The 21,525-nt window shown below is 37.3% G+C and overlaps 1 protein-coding gene across 2 annotated transcripts in view; it reads right to left on the reverse strand.

Moving 5' to 3' along the window:
• The window catches only part of ELOVL6 (ELOVL fatty acid elongase 6), a 138,315-nt gene that overhangs the window by 52,217 nt on the left and 64,573 nt on the right, over positions 1-21,525 (reverse strand). For both annotated transcript variants that reach the window (XM_060104943.1, XM_060104933.1), the window contains exon 3: positions 4,059-4,190. In XM_060104943.1, coding sequence (XP_059960926.1) covers positions 4,059-4,190 — 132 coding nt within the window. The remainder of the gene's footprint in view (positions 1-4,058; positions 4,191-21,525) is intronic.

The following is a 21,525-nucleotide window of genomic DNA, read 5'->3' on the forward strand; positions in this document are numbered from 1 at the left end:
CTGAATTGCATACCATCTGATGCAGGACTGTCTCTTGTGTAAGGACTTTGTATACTTCTATATTAGACACCATTTACAGGTGGATTTAAAAATTTGTGAATTATAGTAAGAGCCATTCAAAATTTTCTACAAAAACGTATTCTTGTAATAATGAGGTTATCTTATATGACCAAGATAGGAGAATTTTTATTAATACCCATCAAAACATCTGTTTGTGAGACAAGCTTATTTTTGATGCTTTATGTCAATTTCATTCAAAAGCTATTTGGATTCTAAAATAAAGAGCAAATATCACTTGAGATTCTCTAGGCTGTGTATGAGATTGTATATGCATATGTGTATATTTTAGAAAAGGTTTTGAATGCTGAAAAGCACAAAGAATAATCAACAGCCAATATCCAGAATTGAGTTGTCAATATTATGTTTGCTTCATTTGTTTTGAAAAGGAAGATAACGCATAGCAAAAAAAATTTAAATCCTCTTTGCTTCCAAACTACCAGTCCACTAGAACCAAGCTCTACAAGCACTGAAATTTTTTCTGCTTTATTTTCCAGTAAATAGTAGGCAATCAATAAAAGCCTGTCTCCTCTGCCTTTCCATAGATGTAAGAATTGAGTATATTTTCTTCCAGTATCTTTTTAGATACTTTACAAATACTTAAATGTATTAATGAACAGCATGTTTCATGTCTAGGAGTAAAATTTACATAAACATTACATAAAAAATCATTCTGTATGTAGCCTTTTTCATTCAATACACTGTTGACCAGAATTCTTTAAGCACAGAGAAACCTCAATATACTCTTCCTAACATGGAACCATGTTCAACTAATACAACCATAGAATTCCATAATAATGTTTTCCAAATAACTGATTAGAATATTATGATAAATTTTTACAAGACCCTAGACAGTCCATGCTTGGACACCTCTGTGTAGTTCCAGCTTTTAAAATTTCACACAAAACGTGGCTCTGAAGAAAGTAAAGTAACAAATAGAATTAAGGAAATGGAAGATGCAAAAAGAACCTGTCAATCTAAAAAAGACTTGGTAGTGTTAACAACTATTGCATATGCATTGTGGGGTAAGTAAATGAGTAATTACTGGCTGACATTGGGAACTTGGATTTTGGCATAGGAGGAAGGGAAAATGAGGTAATTAAGTAAAAACTCTCTAGGCATAAATATGAATTGGAGGTATCAGTACTAACTCTTGACACATTTCTTTCAAAAAATAAATAATTTTCTATTTCTGCCCCCTGAGAGGCCTAGAAATAAGAACTACCTTAGGGACAACAACCACCCTTAGTACTTAGAGAGTCATTTCTAAATACTATCTCCTTTTCCCAAGGGAACTTGGGATGAACTTGGGATCCTTTGAGAAATGACTGGTTCCAGTTCTGGACAAGGAATAGGCAACACGCTTGGCCTGCAACAGCTTGTCATCCCTGTCCCCCGCCCCCATACACACACAAACATGCATACATATACACAAAATCAAGCTATGAGCACTACTCAGTACATGGACAAGGATTCAGGAGCCAATGTGAAGAAACTCCCACTAGCCAAACATGGGATAACTTAGCATCTAAAAGAATAATAGCCATGGACTACAACACATCAAATCCAAATTCATCTCAAAATCATTGACATGTAAAAAAGTATAAATCTATGAACTCTTAATGATACTTTAAAAAACCCATTATTCACATGCTAAGTAATCAAGTGTTTTTTTGAAACTGCTAAATATGACCAAAGAATCAAGCATTTATCCTGCCTTTGCTACACTAACTTCTTGTAAAAAGTTCTGTCAAACATTAAACCTAAATATAATAAAATTTCTAGATCTAACTAACAACTAACAAAGAATACAGGGGACAGAAGAATATGATCAGTAACATCCAGTCTGGGGGAAACTCTAAAAGGAAAATGATTTGGATTCTCCAAAGGATGGATTATGAGTGGGAGGAGGGGCTTGGAGAGGAAGGAAGAACTTCTTAGTTTAAAGAAATCAACCAATGGAAATGTGTGAACCTATCTGGACCAGGATTGTTTATTTTTTTTAGGTCCTTATTAGTTATCTATTTTATATATAGTAGTGTGTATGTCAGTTAGGTCAAGATTCTTAAAAATAAATTGTAATAAAAAAGAACCATTTATAAGACAACTGGAGAAACTGGAACACTCAATAATAAAGAATTATTACTAATTTAGATGAGGTAATGATACTGTGATCGATTTTTTAATAAGACTACTTTTAGAAATGGTATCATTTCATTCAGAAATATTTGAGTCTGTATTACTTCCAAATAATTTGGGGACAAGGGAGAGGTTGGTAGGGATATAGATGAAATAAGATTAACACTGTTGATAACTGTTTAAGCAGGGTAACAGGTGCATGGGGGTCCTTGAACTCTCTTCTCTGCTTATATATGCTAAGGTTAAAAAAAAAAAAAAAAAAAAAACAGGGCTTCCCCTGGTGGCGCAGCGGTTGAGAGTCCGCCTGCCGATGCAGGGGATGAAGTGTTCGTGTCCCGGTCCGGGAAGATCCCACATGCCGCAGAGCGGCTGGGCCCGTGAGCCATGGCCGCTGAGCCTGCGCGTCCAGAGCCTGTACTCCACAACGGGAGAGACCACAGCAGTGAGAGGCCCGTATACCGCAAAAAAATAAACAAAACAAAAACAAAAGATAAAGACTCAAGGGATGTTGAAAGATCTGTAAAATGCTGAAAGGCATCATTAGCATAATTTTTTCCTCAAATATCAAAATACTTTAGGTGAGGCATACTCTGTGAACCTTCAATGTAAATAAAAATGAAAATGCTGCTTTGTATTAGAGAATTCCAACCTGATACATATTGAAATGGAAGGAGTCTTTAGTGACAGAGTCAAATCACAAGTACCTCAAATGTTGCACCCTACAAAATGCACCGAAATAAAGAGTGCATGCGGTAGAAGCAAGCAAAGGAGTGTTTTGGTTGCAGGGAGCCAACCTAATGGAGATGTACAGATCATCAGTTAACAAAAATCCTCCTCCTGCCTGATCATCTTTAATAAGCCTTAAGTGACTAATGAGAGGCTTTTAATGATACCATCTATTTCTCCTTAGCGGTAGAACAGTTAATATGTAATATGAAAAAAGTAGAAATGCTCTTAAATATTAAAATGAATAGGTTTTTATTCTGTAGCATATCTATCTATACCTGCTCCCCTACACCCCAAGCCTAGTTATCAATTTGCTGGTTTTGACAAGCAAAACACAAATAGAACAGGTGCCTTTGTTAGCACTGAAGGTAAATTCTGGCTCCTGTTTGGACACCAGCTGTGTGCTAATTCGCCTTATGATTGCCAAATCACCAGATATTACAAAACTAGGAATGTTCCTTCAGGCTTCCAGGTGTGGGTCTGGATGTTGGCTGGCAGATGTCCCTGGAGAGACCAGGCCTGGTCCTGACAGCCTCTATGATGAGTTTTATCCAGTGCAAAGTAAGACTTGGCTGCATAAGCCTATGCCTGTGAGTCAGTTCAGGCAGTGAGGGTGGAGGATGTTTTGGGGGATATGGAACAAAAACATTCTCTGCTCTAGTGATACTAACACAGACAGGTGTCCAGTGTCTGGTCACATGCCTGAAAGCCATTTTTGATTAAGTATTAGTCAGTAGCGGCATGCCCACCACATTGGAACCCTACTCTACCATACACTTCCACAGTTTACTGCTGTGGCTTTTCATTTAGCCCTTCATCTATACTTATATGTCAAAAATAATGGAGTTGATGCTCTGCTTCTAGTCCTAAGACATAAACTGAATTACTGCATGAACAGTTTGGACAAGAAAGGAGATGGCCTGAGAGCTCTCAAAATTAGAGCCTGAGTACAATGTGGTAAGTTTGGTTGCAATGAAGGCTTTCGCTCTGGACATGGGTTTATTTTCCACCCTTAATAATCAAAAATATGAGATGTATGATAAAATGTTCGATTGTTGCTTCTTTCAGCAGAGTCTGATGAAATGGATGGATGTTATTTGGAAAATGAAAAAAAACCAACAAACAAAAAAACCTACCTGAAGACTGCAAGGGTCAGAGACCAGAGCACTAATGGCTTCCTCAGTTCAAACTTCGCCCGTTTGTTCATTAGGTGCCGACCACCGAAGATAAAGGCAGCATACAGAGCGGAAAACAGGAAAGATTTCTTCCTATGAACAAACAGAAAACCAAAATCTTATGAAATAAAGATCTTTAAGCAATTATTTTTATTCATTAGAAGTTTATATTTATTCATTGTTCATCAACTTTTTTACCACTCTCCTCTTGGTAAGCACCAAAAACATATTCTTGGGAATGTGCTCCCTTCACTGAAGAGAGAATGTTTATCCATTTGGCAACATGGCGGCTGTTGAATCCTCTCCTGACAAATTACATCATCTGGATTAACCAACCCATATCAGGATAGATAGATTTTCTTTTTGGGCTCTATAACTATAAACATTCCAACAACATAGCACTGAGGTAAAAAAGAAACCTTTTCACTGAGAGAATTATTTTTCAGTTTGTTGGACCATTTGGATAGATGAATTTTTTAAAAGGAATTATTTTTATTGGAAATAAAATATTAGATGACAGAGTTGTGTCCTAGGACAAGAAGGCCTTTTAAAATGGCATCTTCCTAATAGGCTAATGATACTAAAAAATGATTTTGGAGAAACACTTGATGATTTAAAACACTAAAATTAAGCTACATGACTTAAAGCGCCCCCCACCCAGGATGGATTCCTGACATCTTCTCCGCCAAGCCCCGAGGCAGGTATTAAATTTCAGAATTATCATCAATAATAGGCCTGTCAGACATCATACAATGCAATAGGAAGAACACAGAACCACCTACAGTACAGTGGCTTAACACCTTGAGCTTGAATCTCATCAGATATCTGATTTTACTACCTGCTTATAGGAAAGATAGGGGATAAAGCCAAACTTTGGACATTCTGTAGGACAGCTGAATTTATTTCTTCAAAATGTCAGTGGTAAGAAATCAAAATCTGGGACTGTTCTAGATTAAAAGTGACTTGAGAGACATAACAATCAAGGGTAACATGCAGAACTTTTCTGGATCCATATTTGAACAAACTAATTGTTTTTAAAAAAATCTTTAATAAAATCAGAAAGTTATCAGTCATAATCTATTAAAAGCTCTTATCAGTTAATATTTATGGGTGAAATTATATGTCTTGGATTTGCTTTAAAATACTCTGGGAAACAAGCAGAACTCAAGCAATATTAAGAATGGAGAGACAACACAAGATTAACAAAAAAGATAATGGAACACAGGGGCCCATTAGTCCTTTTCTCTTTTTGTTAGTCAGATTTAGGTGGGACTTTCAGTCAGGAAGGTCTAACTAAATAAAATCTGCACGTCCTGCTGGTTTATTATCGTACCAAGGAGAAGTGAACAATAGTATTGATAATGCCATAAAGAACAAAAAACACAAAGCTTTTGTAGACTTTGATTCAACAGAAAGTAACAGAGGCTTGTGTAAATAACTGAAACATCTGAGTATACTTTCTGATATGATAAAGCAATGTTTCTTTTAAAATGGGTATTCCTCACTCAGGTTAAAATGGAAAGGGCTGAAAAATAAGTTACAAGATATAATACAAAAAGCAAAATGCATTAACCTGAAGAGCATTACTTGTAAAAGGCTTCATATTTTTTCCCCTAACCACTACTATGTATTGCTGATTCATGAGGGATCTTATTATTTACAGAAGCATCACTCCTCCTCCAGTGAGTGCAAGTGACCTACCTGGTGAACCCCACCAAATAAAGCAGGGATTCCCGAAATCAACTGGTAAATAAGGTCAAATAAATCACTTCCACTGAGTGTCGCAAACTCTTGGAAACACAAGACCTGGCACACAGTAAGTGCTTAATAAATACCTGTTGAATGATCACGATCTTGTCATATCAAATCTTCTAATAGGGGAAAATATTTATGCACCTGGGCACATGGGGGCTCAGTGAACACTAACTGAGTAAATGAACAGCTGTGCTTTCCCAGTAATGTCTTAATAACTAAAAAATAAAATATTCAGAAAAAAACATACCATCTATTTTCTTCCTCCAGAAAGAAAGAGACTATTTCTATATTTCAAAGAGAAGTGGAAATGAGATGATTTTGTGGAAACTGTAACTATTGAACATTTCAAGAAAAGAGTATTTTTGGCCGTAACTATATTTATTGCTTTACTTCTCTGAAGTTTGCAAGTGTATGGCATTACTTTAAATGTCAGAATCACTGCATTTACATGCATATAAGCAAGGACTTACTCAAGAAAAACAAAATTTATGAACTTAATGTAGATAATAGTAATATGAAAAAAGTATATATTCTTTTCTAAATTATAAAGGTAATGATAAGTGACAATAGTCATGGTATTATGATTTAGGGAGTGATTCCTGTGGGTAGAGATAGTGCTAAAAACCTTTGTTATTTAATCCTCCTAATCATCCTTAATGTAGGTAAAACATTACCTTCATGTTATGGCTTAGGAACCTGGCTTAGATGTTAAGTAGCCTCAGATCTCCCTGCTCGCCTGTGGTAAACTTTTGGAGGAAAGAAGGGTGTGTCTGCTAAGTTATAAGAATTCCTTAAACTCTCCTTCTGACTTGCAAGGCTATTGTGCAACTTTGCGGCACAATGTTTAACTGCGAAAAGATGAAGAGAAATCTCTACAGGTTTGTTTCAACTGTCATATTTTCTGGGCGTGGAACACTTTGATCACAATCCTCTTCACCTCCTGGATAACAAATTCACTATAAACTCTTCCTTACAATTATTTATCATTCTTTCTCTTGCTCAGTCAATCTAATTCCAAGTTTGGTTATAGTTAGATTAATTACATTACTTACAGTTATGAACCAAGTTAAATGACTGTCCATATGATCCTATCATTCTAGCTTAAGGGAAAAATAATGTGCCTTGAAGAACTAACAAAAGAATAAAAATCTTGTCTCTGTATTTCTTCCTCAAGTTTCTTCAGTTCTAGAATGAGAATTAGCCCTAATGGACTACTAGCTTCCTGGCAAGGACCATTCTTTTTTGCATGTTTTCTAAAGATCTCTTTAAGAATCTTCAATTCCACACAGCTAGGACAAACAAGTCAATCAACATAAACATGCAGAATTTGAGAATTGCGAGGGACAAATTTCCTTGTTCTACAGAAGAGGAAATGTGGGGCGGGTGCTGATGACATTGGTTGCTCAGGGTCACGTGGCCACATACTGCATATTGGTCAAAACTACCAAAAATTGTAATGGCCGTCATCAAGCAGGTAGGTAAAAATAAATCAATTGTCTAGGTTACATCTGGGTCACAGGCAGTCAATAATAGGAACTGATACTTGTTTAACTATAAATGCTATAATAAAAATAAGTTACTTATCGTATCTTATAAAAATTTTCCACTATGGTGAAATTTAAGTAATGCTTTGGCAACAGTGGATGGACTTGGAAGGCAGTATGCTAAGTGAAAGAAGTCAGATAAGAAAGACCAATACTGTATGATATCACTTATATATGGAATCTAAAAAATACAACAAAGTAATGAATATAACAGAAAAGCAGCAGAATCACAGATATAGAGAACAAACTAGTGGTTACCAGTGGGGAGAGGAAGGGGAGGGGCAATGAAGATGTGAGAGAGCAGGAGGAACAAACTACTGGGTATAAGATAGGCTACAAGGTTGTATTTTACAGCACAGGGAATATAGCCAATGTTTTGTAATAACTGTAAATGGAGTGTAACCTTTAAAAATTATATTAAAAATAAGCAAATGCACAAAAAATAAAAAAAGATAAATAATGCTTTGGGTTAATTTAGAACTAAGCTTTGGCTTCTTCTAAAAGAGGGAGTCATCTAAGGAAGCATTAACTCTTACCTCTTCAATTGAGTAACCAAAATTTATCATTTATAGTTGAATGTTATGCTTTTTCCATTTTACTTAGAAGAAAATTTTTCTTTAGCCAAATGGGCGATTTAAACTATTTTTCCATTCTGGTATCTCTTTGGTAAAGGTTCAGTTATAGTCAAGATGAATAATGACTTGCCGCTGGCCCACTTACTATTTAATGTGGATAGGTGGCTTCCCTAAAGCTTCAACAGTAATCCAATAATACTTCATATTGTGACAGGCCTCCATAGCTGGGTATAATGGTAACACTACATTGTTTTATTACCAGATAACTAGCAATTTCAAGATCGTATGGACTCTTGTTTAGGAAGTCTTAAAGGCACAATCATATAGCACAACCTTTAACTGTAGGTACTTAATACTTTTCAGGAGGTGATTCTGTAGCTATAATTACAAAGTAACCAACCAAATAAGGATCACCCAAATGAAATACTGATATGCTTTGAGCTTGTCATGCTTGTATTTACCCTTTTTTCCCCTTTTACTTCTGTCATCAATGTGAATAATGAAATAATTAGTGAATGTGAATAATAATTAGTCCATAATTAATCAAAACAACGGTTTATCCTTTATCCTTAAAGAGCTGGATTTCTTTATCATGGTACTTCGTTTCAAAACATTCCTAGATGCTTTTTCTATTCTGACCTATTCTGAGTAGCTGCTTATGATTTGTATTTATTGTTCTGCCTAACAACACTTCTTAAAGGGTATGTATATATTCAAATGCTTTTTTTTTTTTTCAACTCCTGGGATTCCACTGAAACCAGTACCTAGTAACTAGAGTCCCTTAATGCTCACATCAAGATCTCTGCCAGGTGACCTGCACTCCTTTAGAAGTCAGACAAGTTCATCTGAGAATGGCAAAACTTTCATGTGGGTAGCATTTCACATAGGATAATTGCTAATGAGCACCTTGGGGAGATGACCTGAGCTCCTTTATGTCAGTGACCTTGTTTTTACAGCTACTGTGTATGTGTGAGACACAAGGAGTTGTGAAAGGGAAAATTAAGCTGTGAGGGAAAAAAGGAAAGAAAAGAAAAGGAGACCTAAAAGCATCTCCTACTTTGGCTGATCTACCTGGTACATAGAAAGTTTCCACCTTTCTATGTGTGAAGAGTGTGAAGCTGAGAAAGTATGTTACTCAGTAAGGCCACATCTCTTTTAAGGTTTCTCCTTTAGTTCCGTTGCTGATTCAAGTCAGAAAATAATTCAAGGTTCTGAAAGTAGTTATAGGACACATATGAATTGCAGACTGTAAAAACCAATGAACAGAAACCTCAATTAAATAGCGTCAGGAGACCAGAAGGGGGAGCTCTCCCGCCCCGACCACAGCAGAGCCCAACAGGAAGAAGACTCTTCTTTCGTGGCAACAACTCAGCCAATGAAAAGCCATGGACTCTGTTTACTACTGCCCTCCCCACTTCCTTTTCCCCTCTATAAGAGCCGTTCTCCTTTCCTTCCTCTGTGGTGACTTGCACGTGGCTTGCCATGGTTGTAGACCCCAAATTGCAATTCTCTGCTGATCCCCAATAAACCCATCTTTGCTGGAGAAATATCTGGTCATCTATTTGTTTGAGGTCAACAAGACCCAGAGACTGAAGGAAATACACTGCTTTTTGCCAACAAGATACTCAGTGGATGTGTATGGTGGTTAAAATATGATAAGGATATAAAGGAAGGTTTTCTGGTGAGGGATCCCGAAGTTGTGCTCCTGGAGCTCTAGCCAGGGCTGGACTGTGTCACTTTCTTGAGAATTCCACCAAGACTTCATAGAGGCATTTTTCTATATTAAAAATAGTGGGGGGCCTCCCTGGTGGCGCAAGTGGTTGAGAGTCCGCCTGCCGATGCAGGGGATACGGGTTCGTGCCCCGGTCTGGGAGGATCCCATATGCCGCGGAGCGGCTGGGCCCGTGAGCCATGGCCGCTGAGCCTGTGCGTCCGGAGCCTGCGCGTCCGGAGCCTGTGCTCCGCAACGGGGGAGGCCACAACAGTGAGAGGCCTGCATACCGCAAAAAAAAAAAAAAAAAAAAAGTGGGAAATTTTCAGCAGTTTTTATTCATAAGTAAATTATAACTGGGAATTAACTCTGTGCCCAGAAATTCTGACAAAGCATAGTTTTGTGAATAATAGTGGAATATGTCCATAATTAATACAAATGAATGGTGACTTTATAATTGTAAGACAAACCATGACTAAAGAAAAGGGTGTTATTCTAATCTGTTATGTTTGACCCAGCAAATGATGTGTGATTTCTGAGCTTTTTTGAGTTGCAAACACCTCTACTTCTCATCCTGCTTTCCCCTAGATTCTAATTTAAAGATCACAGGTTCTCTTTAAGGTGAGAAAAACATTCTTTTGTAATTCAGTCTTTCTATTGCCAAAGTAGGCCACAATCAAAGTAGAGTTACATTAATACGATGGATTTAATGACATGGCTACATATCCTTTCTAGGAAAGCACACTCCTCTTAGGACAGACCAGTTGTAGAATGTTGCTTGTATGTTTCCTGTCAACATATCTTTTTTCCCATTGCCACTTAAAAAAAATCTTGATAAATTCTGTTTTCTTGTTGACTTTCTTTTTACAATTGGAAGTAAGATCTTTGGGGAGAAAATACTTTCAAAATGTGTAAAAAAACACATACATATACACACAGCTCCATAAAAAATGCCATCTCTTAAATTGGCCAGATACCAATTAATTACCTTTGTTTCCCTAGATACTTTCAGTTGTTGATGAAAAATGCTGACATCCATCCATCCATCCATTCAAAATTTAATGATCTTTTTCATTTGCAGTGTGGTTAGTATGCCATTGAATGGGAAAAAAAAACCCATCCCTATGAAGGAGAAAATTCTGCCTCTACTAATCTGGTTAGAAAGACAGGAAAAAAATATGTGTTGGTGCTTTGATGTGGACCCTTTAGGCTTTGGATGGCTGGACAGCAGCAAGTGCTCTTGGCTGGGAAGAAGCAGTGGTGTTAGGCCTGAGCTAAGCCAGGAGTGTATCAGATCAGGCAGATGCTTTGGAGTGGGGAAAGCCAGGTTGGAAGTGTAGCGGAAAGTCACAGGGTGTGGAGTTCTGAAAACTGCAGCAGAGTTAGGACTGCATCTTAGCTCAAGGTTGCAATAGGTTGTAAGGTAGGTGGCCAGTAATTTGTTACCGCTAATAATTAAAGTACATACTGAAATTCATGGCTTAATTTTCTTTTCTTTCCTCCTGTTTTAAAAAAAAATAGATTCACTCATGCATATAACATTATGTGACTTGGATGCAAGAAGAAGGGGGAAGAATGACAGATAGTGATTCCACAAAGAGAGATGGAGAATGCTGGTTTGCCGTGGAGAGCACTGAAAGCCTTGGAGATGGGAGAGGGCAGAATAAAAAAAAGGTATGCTCACAGAGAAATTTGGCATTAATTACTTCTATTCCAGTGGGCAGATGTGGCTGAAGTTTGACTCTACTACTCTAAGTCAAAACATTCTGGCATATTCCTCACAACTTACACTGTCAGCATCTGTAGCCGCAGGAGTTACTGAAGCACATGTATGAACTGAAGGATCTTCTTTAATGAATTGCTGCTCTTCCCAGGAATTATCAGATGGGACCTTCTTTAAATTTTTACTTAAGAATGAATATTCTCCTGTTCCGAGAAAAGTTTAGAAAATGGCTAGGCTAATCATGGCATTATGTCAGTCAAGCTGTGTCCTGAATCATCATGTAGAGTAAAGGTCAGCTTTAATCCTGAAGTATTGCATCCTAGAGAGGTACAAGAATATTTTTGTTTTGGAAGACATGGTTTAACCTAACAGATCAGGAAGAATCAATGCCAAAGTTAGAATCAAAGATTTTTGAGGATAGTAAATCAAAGAAAGAAAGAATTCTTTGACAGAGGTTTCTAATCTCCTTAAAAAGAGTAAAGCTTGCCACAATCTCTGAATAAAAATTTAGCCAAAAATGTATCAGTGGTCTTAATTAGACAAATCTCCTCCCACCGCAAAGCAAACTTATAATGAGCCCTGCACTGACAAAATAATTTCTAGCTTCTGTTTTGTTTGAGAGTATTGCTCTCAATATTCTCATCCTGATTCTTTGGGAATGATTGTCACTTCAAGCTACAATTTTCACGTAACTGTCTTATATAATACATCAGCTACTGATACTAGTCATGGTAAAACATTAACTCTAGCGGCCATAAAAAAGACAAACAAACAAACCAGTATGTTCTCAACAGGAGAGGCAACATGCAGAAAGAGAATCCAGAAAGTAGTTTCATCAGCAATTCAGTTTCATTGTGCTAATGTCCTTAAAGAAACACCCTTTGTTCTAAGAAACAGAAAGCTTTCATCTGAATTTCCAATGAAGAAATGATCACTTATTGATTATTTTAAAATACAATAATAAAGATAATACAGAAAGCACTATAATTCTGAAATGGCTCCTATGAAATAAGAGCAGTTGAGTGACACCCCTGTCACCAGATTAAATTTTATCTCTTACAGCCTTAAAATCTACTATGTAACATAAATGAGGTATTAGTGATTTTTTTTCCCTGAATATGAAATTTTCTTGGGCCAGAAGTTGTACAATGTATAATTATGGGCTTGTGTCAAGGCTGCAAACTTAAAAAAAAAAACTTGTCATCCACTCGAATGGCCTGCTGACCATAAAAACATAAAATTAATATAAAATGTTAAAAGTATAAAAATAAAACCGAGTCAAATATAAACATCTGTTTTCTGTTTGTCTTTATCCTGCAGAAGCCTGAATGTTTTGTAGATAATAGATTTATCTGAGAGCTGGAGACTAAAACCAGAAGTGAAAAAACACTATAAAAAGCATATGATTATTCACAATGGAATGGAAACAGGATTTCGGGTTTACAAGATTAAATCCAATTCAGACATAAAATGTTCCCAGATTTAAATCAAAATGACAGCTGCACAGATAACTATATAAATAAGCATAAACATACCTAAATCTGAGAGCACTTTCTCTATACTCAAGGGCAAACTGTTTGAACTGAAAGATGATACATTTCTGTGCTGTTAACTACCTCCTTCTATTTATAAAGAGTTTTAGTTGACATTCATTGCTTCAGACAACTTTAAAGAAGCTGGAAAATATTATCAAGGAAAAAATTACGTGTTTTCATGTTAACTATTGGGTGATTAAATATACCATTGCACTAACTTTCTCCTGGATATAAATTTTGAAAGGGTATTGGGGAAGCAATGAGAAAATATGTCCCAAACACTATTTCTGGATTAGGGAGAAAACAGCTCAGCAATGATGAAGATTATTTCATGGTATAACTCATGGACACTTTTTTGTCACCAAATCAAATTTACATAACAAATGAAACCTGAGTAAAAACTAGCAAGGACAAGAAGAAGCAATGACATATTAGCAAGGTAGTAAAAATGGCAGACATTTTTTTTCACCCATGAGATATCACCTAATTATCCAAGCAAAGACTATCAATTTCATTTTGCTCTTGAAAATAATAATACGGCAAGATTTTGATTAGGGTATTCACACTGCTACTTCAAAATCTGAACTCTCATTCAGTGACATAAATAAGGCCTATAGGCACTAACTTTGAGAAGGCTGGTAATGAGGAAAACTTGCCTTATGAATTGGATTGTATTACTTTTCCACTGTTGCAGAAACAAATTCCCACAAATTTCGTGGCTTAAAACAACATGAATGTATTATCTTATAGTTCTGAAGGTCAGAAGTCTGAAATGAGTCTTGTGGGGTTAAAATCAAGGTGTTCCCAGGGCTGCGTTCCTTCTGGAGTTTCTGGGGGAAATCTGTTTCCTTGCCTTTTTGGGCCTGTCCAGATATTCCAGAATAATCTCCTCATCTCAAAGTCCTTACCCTACTCATATCTGCAAAGTCTCTTTTGCTCTGTAAGGTAAAATACAAATTCCAGGGATTAAGACATGGACATCTTAGAGAGACTATTATTCAACCCACCACATGGATTACCCTGAATAACAGGAAGGTCTAAAGCCCTTTTTCTATTTTGACATAGGAATCCCCTACAGATGGCAAACCTTCATCCTTTAATTTTGGTTTGCTAGATCCGAAAGCAGTCTCTTCTCTCCAATTCAAGAAAGCATTTAAGAATTCAAGGGGCTGAGAGTCACACTGTTATGGGTTGTCCGGAAGCCACTCATAAATATATAAATTCACAAATATCAGCACTTGAACTCGTATTATAACATATGACTTATCATATACTACCTTACAATGGACTAGGCACCAAAGCTTAGGATTTCCACTGAAATATATGATATGTTAGAAATTATTAGCATGTATTCAATTTATCCCGACTGTCACAGGTTCTAAAGTGCCATTTTATACTATTTTCAACAACAAAAATTATTTGGCTTGTGACCATCCTCTGTATTTCAATCTTAAAATATATGCTACAGGCTCCATCAAGTACATTTTCCTATTTGCAGCAATCCATTTGTTCTATACTTTATCACTCTTATGTTAAATCCCTAAAGAAGGAGGCTTCATCTCAAGTGGTCTAATGAACAGCAGCATTTGACACAGACAGTAACCCCCTCTTTTCTGTGACGTTTCTTCACTTGGTTTCTGGGACACTGTATTCTCTTATTTCTTCTCCAACTCCACCATCTGTTCTTTTTTCATTCTCCTTTGCTGGCTCCCTCTTCATCTCCCCAGTCTTTAAAGTTTGCAGGGCTCTCAGGGCTCAATCTGCAGACTTCTTTTCTTTGCATCTACCCCAGTGGTTCTCAGAGGGGGTGATGATTTTGCCCCTCAGAGCATATAAGGCAATGTCCGGAGACATTTGCACAACTGGAGGAGGACTGGCTACTGGCGTCAAGTACGTAGAGGGCCTGGATGCTGCACAGGACAGCTCTTCACAACAAAGAATTATCCACCCCAAATGTCAGCAGTGCCAAGGTTGAGAAACCCTGGACAAGAGAAATATAAAGAAGGAGATGAAGAAAAGAGAAATCAGAAAACGCAAGAGTGTGTGTTGAAATGTGATACAGCTTCGAAAAACATGTTCATTGCTTAGAATGACATCACTCTGAGCGTTTCACATACGCTCAGGCTGAATTGCTTCAAACCAATTCCAAGCACAGAGTAAATAAACGCCTGGTTTCAAATCAGCAGTTCTACTTAAAATTGAAAATAAGACAAAATGACCAATTTCGAGCAATATTTCCCTTCATTATTCTAGAAGTAGGTTCATGTCTGTCTACAATGGAATCATGGTCCAGCTGCCCTGGGAAGCCTGGAGTGATCAATTCTTACAAACTGTATACCTGTTGTGATGCTACCCTTGCCAAGAAGATCATCCAGAATTGCATTTTATAATATCTCTCCAGGCAACAGAAATGAATAGCCTGGAATGAAGAATAGTCACTGCCAATACCACCCCCTTTTGAAGTAGAATTCCAGTTATTTCCATTCACCCCTTGAGTATAAGAATTCCATGGTTGTCAATGCTTTCCTAGCCCTGGATGGGGAAACATTGTAAAAATACATTAGACTATCAGGACTTACACCTCTAATACTGATCTTACATGTTCTTAGACAGTCTCTTTTAAATCATCAAAGTATGACAATTTGATAACAATAAAGGTTTCTGTGACACAAACTTTTAAAACTTAAGAACAACTCTACTTTGTAAATCTCAGAACTATACAAGTAGGTGCTACCATATGCTAAAGGATGTCAATTGTAATGAACAAAATCAGTTGCACTGTTTTCTAAATCTTAGAACAAATTATTTGATTATTTTTATTAGTCACACTCAGGCCTTTGGTATCCTGCATTTCTGCCATGTTGGGAGACACTGATCCTCTGATGATTGTGTACCAAGCTGAATGAGTTGAACAGGAAGCTGCTCTCTACTATGTGCGTGTCATCAGTTTCTACATGGGGAACCAGAATAAAACCTGCCAGGGTGGCCAACACTGGTTTAGGAGCTTTTTATCTTTATATCTGTGTTAATCATTTCCCACAGAGACTTTCACTTTGCTTCTTTTTTTTTTTTTTTCTTTTCCCCCCTTCAATTATAGGATCGAAGCTAGGAACAATGATAAAAATTCCTCTTGGGGAAAATGTTTAATAGAAAAATCTCAAGGTCTATCAAACAAACATAGAAACGAAGAGCACAACTCCCATTTCTCCAGAAAGTGAAAGGGGAATTTGTTTCATTTCTAAAGTCTCTCTTTACTACTAGGTTGTGAGACAAGAATAATTTCTTCTTCACTTGCGTGGCAGGTGAATCCTGAGACGTGTCTAAGGTACGGCTGGGATTTATCAAGCATGGGTTCTGAGAAAAGAGATTCTTAAAATAGCAATGCCCAGAGCACACTTTTCTTCAATCAGACAGTTTCAGAAGGAAGTAAAAATGCTTAAGGAGAAGGGTGTGTATCTGACTCATGGTTTCTTTGAAAGCCGGAAGGTTAATGTGCCTTCCCATATTCCCAAGTGCATTCCCTTTGGCATTAAGAGGGACGGTGCCCTTGAGATTATTCACGGTGACATGCACACACTGTGTTAATAGATAGCCATCACTCTGTAAACCTCAGCCTTTGCTTTCACTACCATCTTTTCTTATTTGTCAAGACCAACTTACTAAGCAACAACATCTGGGAGAAAGAATATTCTTTACTTAGCTATGTTTACACATAAAGGTCCCGCCTGCCCCACTCCCCATAAAAAAGTAAAAAAAAAAAAAAAAGATTTGACAAGTGTTTATTCAAGATGTATGCTTCAGTCTAAAGCATTTTTGAGCCAATCTGAGAAATTCTAGATGCCTACATGCCTACATGCCACAACAACATTTAAAAGATTTACTAAAGGGCTTCCCTGGTGGCGCAGTGGTTGAGAGTCCGCCTGCCGATGCAGGGATACGGGTTCGTGCCCCGGTCTGGGAAGATCCCACATGCCGTGGAGCGGCTGGGCCCGTGAGCCATGGCCGCTGCGCCTGTGCGTCCGGAGCCTGTGCTCCGCAATGGGGGAGGCCACAACAGTGAGAGGCCCGCGTACAGCAAAAAAAAAAAAAAAAAAAAAAAAAAAGATTTACTGAGCATCCACAGTAGATCTCTAGTACATGAATTTACTGCTGCACAATAGACACAAAGTTAACACTGGCTTGGAGTGCACATTTGTGCACTGCTCCAGGACACTAAAATAGAATGCTTTTCAGTTTGGTCAAAGTAATAATAACTTGTTTAACTGAGAACTTATTACATTCCAGGCACTGTTGTTAGTTTCAAGGACTTGTTATATACAATGTCTCATTTACATTTCAGAGAACCCCTGATCATGCCCATTTTGCAGACCAAGAAACTAAAGAACAAGGTTAAATAACTGTGCAGAACCCAGAGATTTTCAGTGACAGTGCTGGGACTTAAACCCAGGCAGCCAACTGTCAGCCCTGTGCCCTTAATCGCTACACTGGGTTCTTATCCAGAATGTTATACCTTCCCAGTTGATTCCTTCAGCAATAGTGTATCATCACCTTTTCCAGCTCCCCATCATCTTTCTGACATTCACAAACATAAATAATCACTTACTGTTGAAATCTATTGATTCTTCAAGAAAGTATTCCTTTAAGTCATATTCATAAGGCTATTGATTTTAACAGAGAGAAATAAATTGAAGAAGATAAACTAAAAAACAGTGCCCTTGCTTAAGTGGTCAAAGTCTCTGGAGAATACATCTCAAAAAGCCACTGCATGCTAGAAGCTGACTCCTTTTCCAATCTGATGTTTGCCTACTTTTTTTGTATACTGACAGGCATATTCCCTGGGTCACTTAATGGCTGGGCATACTTTGGCATATTACACAATTTTCCATGTGATTTCTTTGCAGTCTTTGACATAGTACACAATTTTCTGCCTTTGTGTCTTCCTACTTAGACTGATTTACTGTGTCCTTCTAGCTGTACAAAAGGACTTGCCATATTCCTGTGCTTTCAGATCGTAGAATCTAGTATTGAAAAATTATTGAGGACACGTGTACAAGACTACATCTAAGAAAATGTAGACATTAAATCATACAAAGGTAAGTATATTTTCCAACTACCTTGTTTATTTAAACAGGAATGTCATTAATGTAGGTTATAGGCTCTAGAGAATTTTAACAGATTTAACCATTGTCTCCCAAACTATGTCTAAATGCTTTCACATGATTCAAATGATCTTACCTCTGACTACTCTGAAATCATGTCTTATAACTTCTCCTGGAACATCCTACGCTACAGCCATACCGTGATTTTCAAAAGACATCACACCCCTTGCCCACCTTGTGTTTCTTTACACACGCCATTCTCACCACTTTGAATGCCCTTCCAACCCATCCTTGTCATTTTGTTGATCTTTGTGAAGATATTTCCCGACTGCTTCTAGGTCAACTGGATTAACCTTTCCTTCATCACCTCTGTGCTTTCTATACACCTTTTGCCTACCTATTATAGCACTTAACTCTTTATATTTCACACATAAATTTACAGGTATGTAATCCTGAAAGCTAGGAACTGTGTCTTACTCAGTTTTGTACACCCAAGGCCTTATGCTACAATGCTGGCCTAAAGTGGGCTCCTGACATATGAATGGATGAATAATATATTGGCTATTTTAAAGATGTTGCATTTTGGAAATACTTTAAGGGAAAAAAAAAAAATATATATATATATATATTACTGGGAGACTAAAGAAGATAACCAATGCTGAAGTCATCTATGAATCTACGCTTCAAACTCACTTGATTCTAAATCTAAATGGTAAAAATTATATTTTATTATAGTTTTGTTTACCTCAAGAGCTGAAAGAATCCTACAAGTTAGTTTCAATTCTACTGTCTTTTTTAAACCTCTCTTCGGAAATATGGTTCTGTTTCTACTGAGGCAGGCTGCTCCGGGAGTAGTATACTGTAACAAGTACCAGCTCAGAAATACTGGGGAAGCATCATCGAATTTCTTTAGTTCTTGCTGCCCAGAGACCCACATATTGCTTTCTCTATGTAATCATCTGCATAAAATAAGCAAAGACAGAACAGACAGATACAAAGTGAGACTGGCACTGTGATAGCATCACTTTCCACCTGATGACTGTACTCTCACCTGCAATCAATAGAATCTTGTTATTTATCGATACATTTCCAGACCAACTCTGAAGGGCCAGGCTTAATCTGAAAGCAAAATAATGCCAACAACAGCATCATACTATTTTGATGATAAATAAATCATTAATTTTGATCAGGATTATTACATAAACCAAGAAAGCTCTAAGATACTATTTAATGCTATCAATTGGCAATGAGGGAAGTGATAATGCCTGATTCAGGTGAGGATGCAGAAACTCATCTGTTTTGCTGGCCAGAAGGTAAAGTAACATAGCTCTTGAAAAAACAATTTATCAAGAATTCTAAAAGATCCATAGCTTTTAATCCTGCAATTCTACTTCAAGGAGTCTGTTTGAGGCAAACAATCTTTAATACAGTAAAGGAAAGATAATCTCTACAGTGCAACAGTGAAAAAGTAACTAGATCTCTAAGAGTCAGGGATATGCTATGGTATGTCCACTCAAAATACTATTACACAAAAACAGTTACATAAATTTAGAGTTACATAAAGTGTACATGATTTTAATAACTATGGAAGATAAAAGCAGAATGTGGGGGCTTCCCTGGTGGCGCAATGGTTGAGAATCTGCCTGCTAATGCAGGGGACATGGGTTCGAGCCCTGGTCTGGGAAGATCCCACATGCCGCGGAGCAGCTAGGCCCGTGAGCCACAACTACGGAGCCTGCGCGTCTGGAGCCTGTGCTCCGCAACAAGAGAGGCCGCGATAGTGAAAGGCCTGCACACCGCGATGAAGAGTGGCCCCTGCTTGCCACAACTAGAGAAAGCCCTCGCACATAAACGAAGACCCAACACAGCCATAAATAAATAATAAATAAATAAATAAAAATTGCAACCTCCCTTTAAAAAAAAAGGAAGAGAGGGAATGAGATCTAATCCATAATCTTAAAAAAAAAAAAAAAAGGGCCTCCCTGGTGGCGCAAGTGGTTGAGAGTCCGCCTGCCGATGCAGGGGATACGGGTTCGTGCCCCGGTCTGGGAGGATCCCATATGCCGCGGAGCGGCTGGGCCCGTGAGCCATGGCCGCTGAGCCTGCGCGTCCGGAGCCTGCGCGTCCGGAGCCTGTGCTCCGCAACGGGGGAGGCCACAACAGTGAGAGGCCCGCATACCGCAAAAAAAAAAAAAAAAAAAGAATGTGGTATAATTACATCTTGGAAGAAGAAATATCCCTCACCCCAATTTTACAGTGGTTATTACTGGGTGGCAGGATTATGCATGCTTTTCTTCTCCAACTTACTTTTATGTACTGAATACTTTTTTCTACTAGTTTAATAATGAAAGATGAAAATTTTATATAATAAAATTAAATGTTTAAAAATGTTTAAAATTTTAAAAGTACAAAATGCTAACCAACACACCAAGCATTTGGGTGGTGGTTGCATGAATATTATATAAAATTACACAAATTTTCTTCCATATACTTCTGCACATGTCTTATTGGAAGATACCAGAGTAGTCACCATCATATCTACTGGAATCACAAAGACCTGGGTTTCAATCCTGGCTGTAAATCATCATATTGGCTCTGTGATCTTGAGTAAAATACTGTACATCTTATCTGCCTCAGTGTCCTCATCCAAAAAACTGGGAAAGTAACACTGCTTTCTCAGACTTGTTGTAAATCATCAAAATACTGTACCTGGCAGCATCTGACACACTGTTAAGTCCTCAATACATGGTACCTAATGCAATTGCTTATTATCGGGGGAGAAAAATAGATGTTATAAGAGACTCAAATGCCAAAAATCAGGCTGGTTGAGTCTCTATGGCCAAAAGCATTTCAAGTCCTGTTTAGTCATTTTAAAGGTATACACACCAGAACATCTGTGAATTTGATATTAGCCTTTTGTGAGTACTTTGAAAATAATAAATAAGCAAAACTGCACTATCCAAGTTTGTAATATACAAGAGCTTTTATGAAAACACATCATTTAGATATCTCAGCTTGAGTATGAAGAGCGGTGACATTGTGAAACAATGATTGAACACTTTATTCTTATAAAAAGTCCTAGACAGGACACAGGACATAAGTTTCTTAGATGGCACATACAGATCATTCTTGAACTGAGCTGAAAAGTACTGGTCCACCTAAAAGTATGTTTAGAAATAATAACAATTAAAAACGGCTATAAATAAGCCTTCTAAATTAGGTATTTCTTTTTTTTTTTTTTTCTTTTTTTGGTGGAAAGGAAAGTTTGCTTTATTTCAGATGTCTGCAACTGGGGGGGGGTGGCATGGTAAATTAGGTATTTCTAAAAGAAAAAATGTTAAATGTTATGGAAGATATGCTTTTTTTTTTCTGACCTATTTATAGTAGGAAGAAAAAGCAGATCCTTTTATAGTCATTTAATTACTAGGCTACCAGTAAAGAAAAGAGTTGAATTTGACCATTTGGCTGATTTACACTGCAGTTAAA

Source organism: Mesoplodon densirostris, chromosome 1 (genome assembly GCF_025265405.1).
Source record: "Mesoplodon densirostris isolate mMesDen1 chromosome 1, mMesDen1 primary haplotype, whole genome shotgun sequence".
Classification (NCBI taxonomy): domain Eukaryota; kingdom Metazoa; phylum Chordata; class Mammalia; order Artiodactyla; family Ziphiidae; genus Mesoplodon; species Mesoplodon densirostris.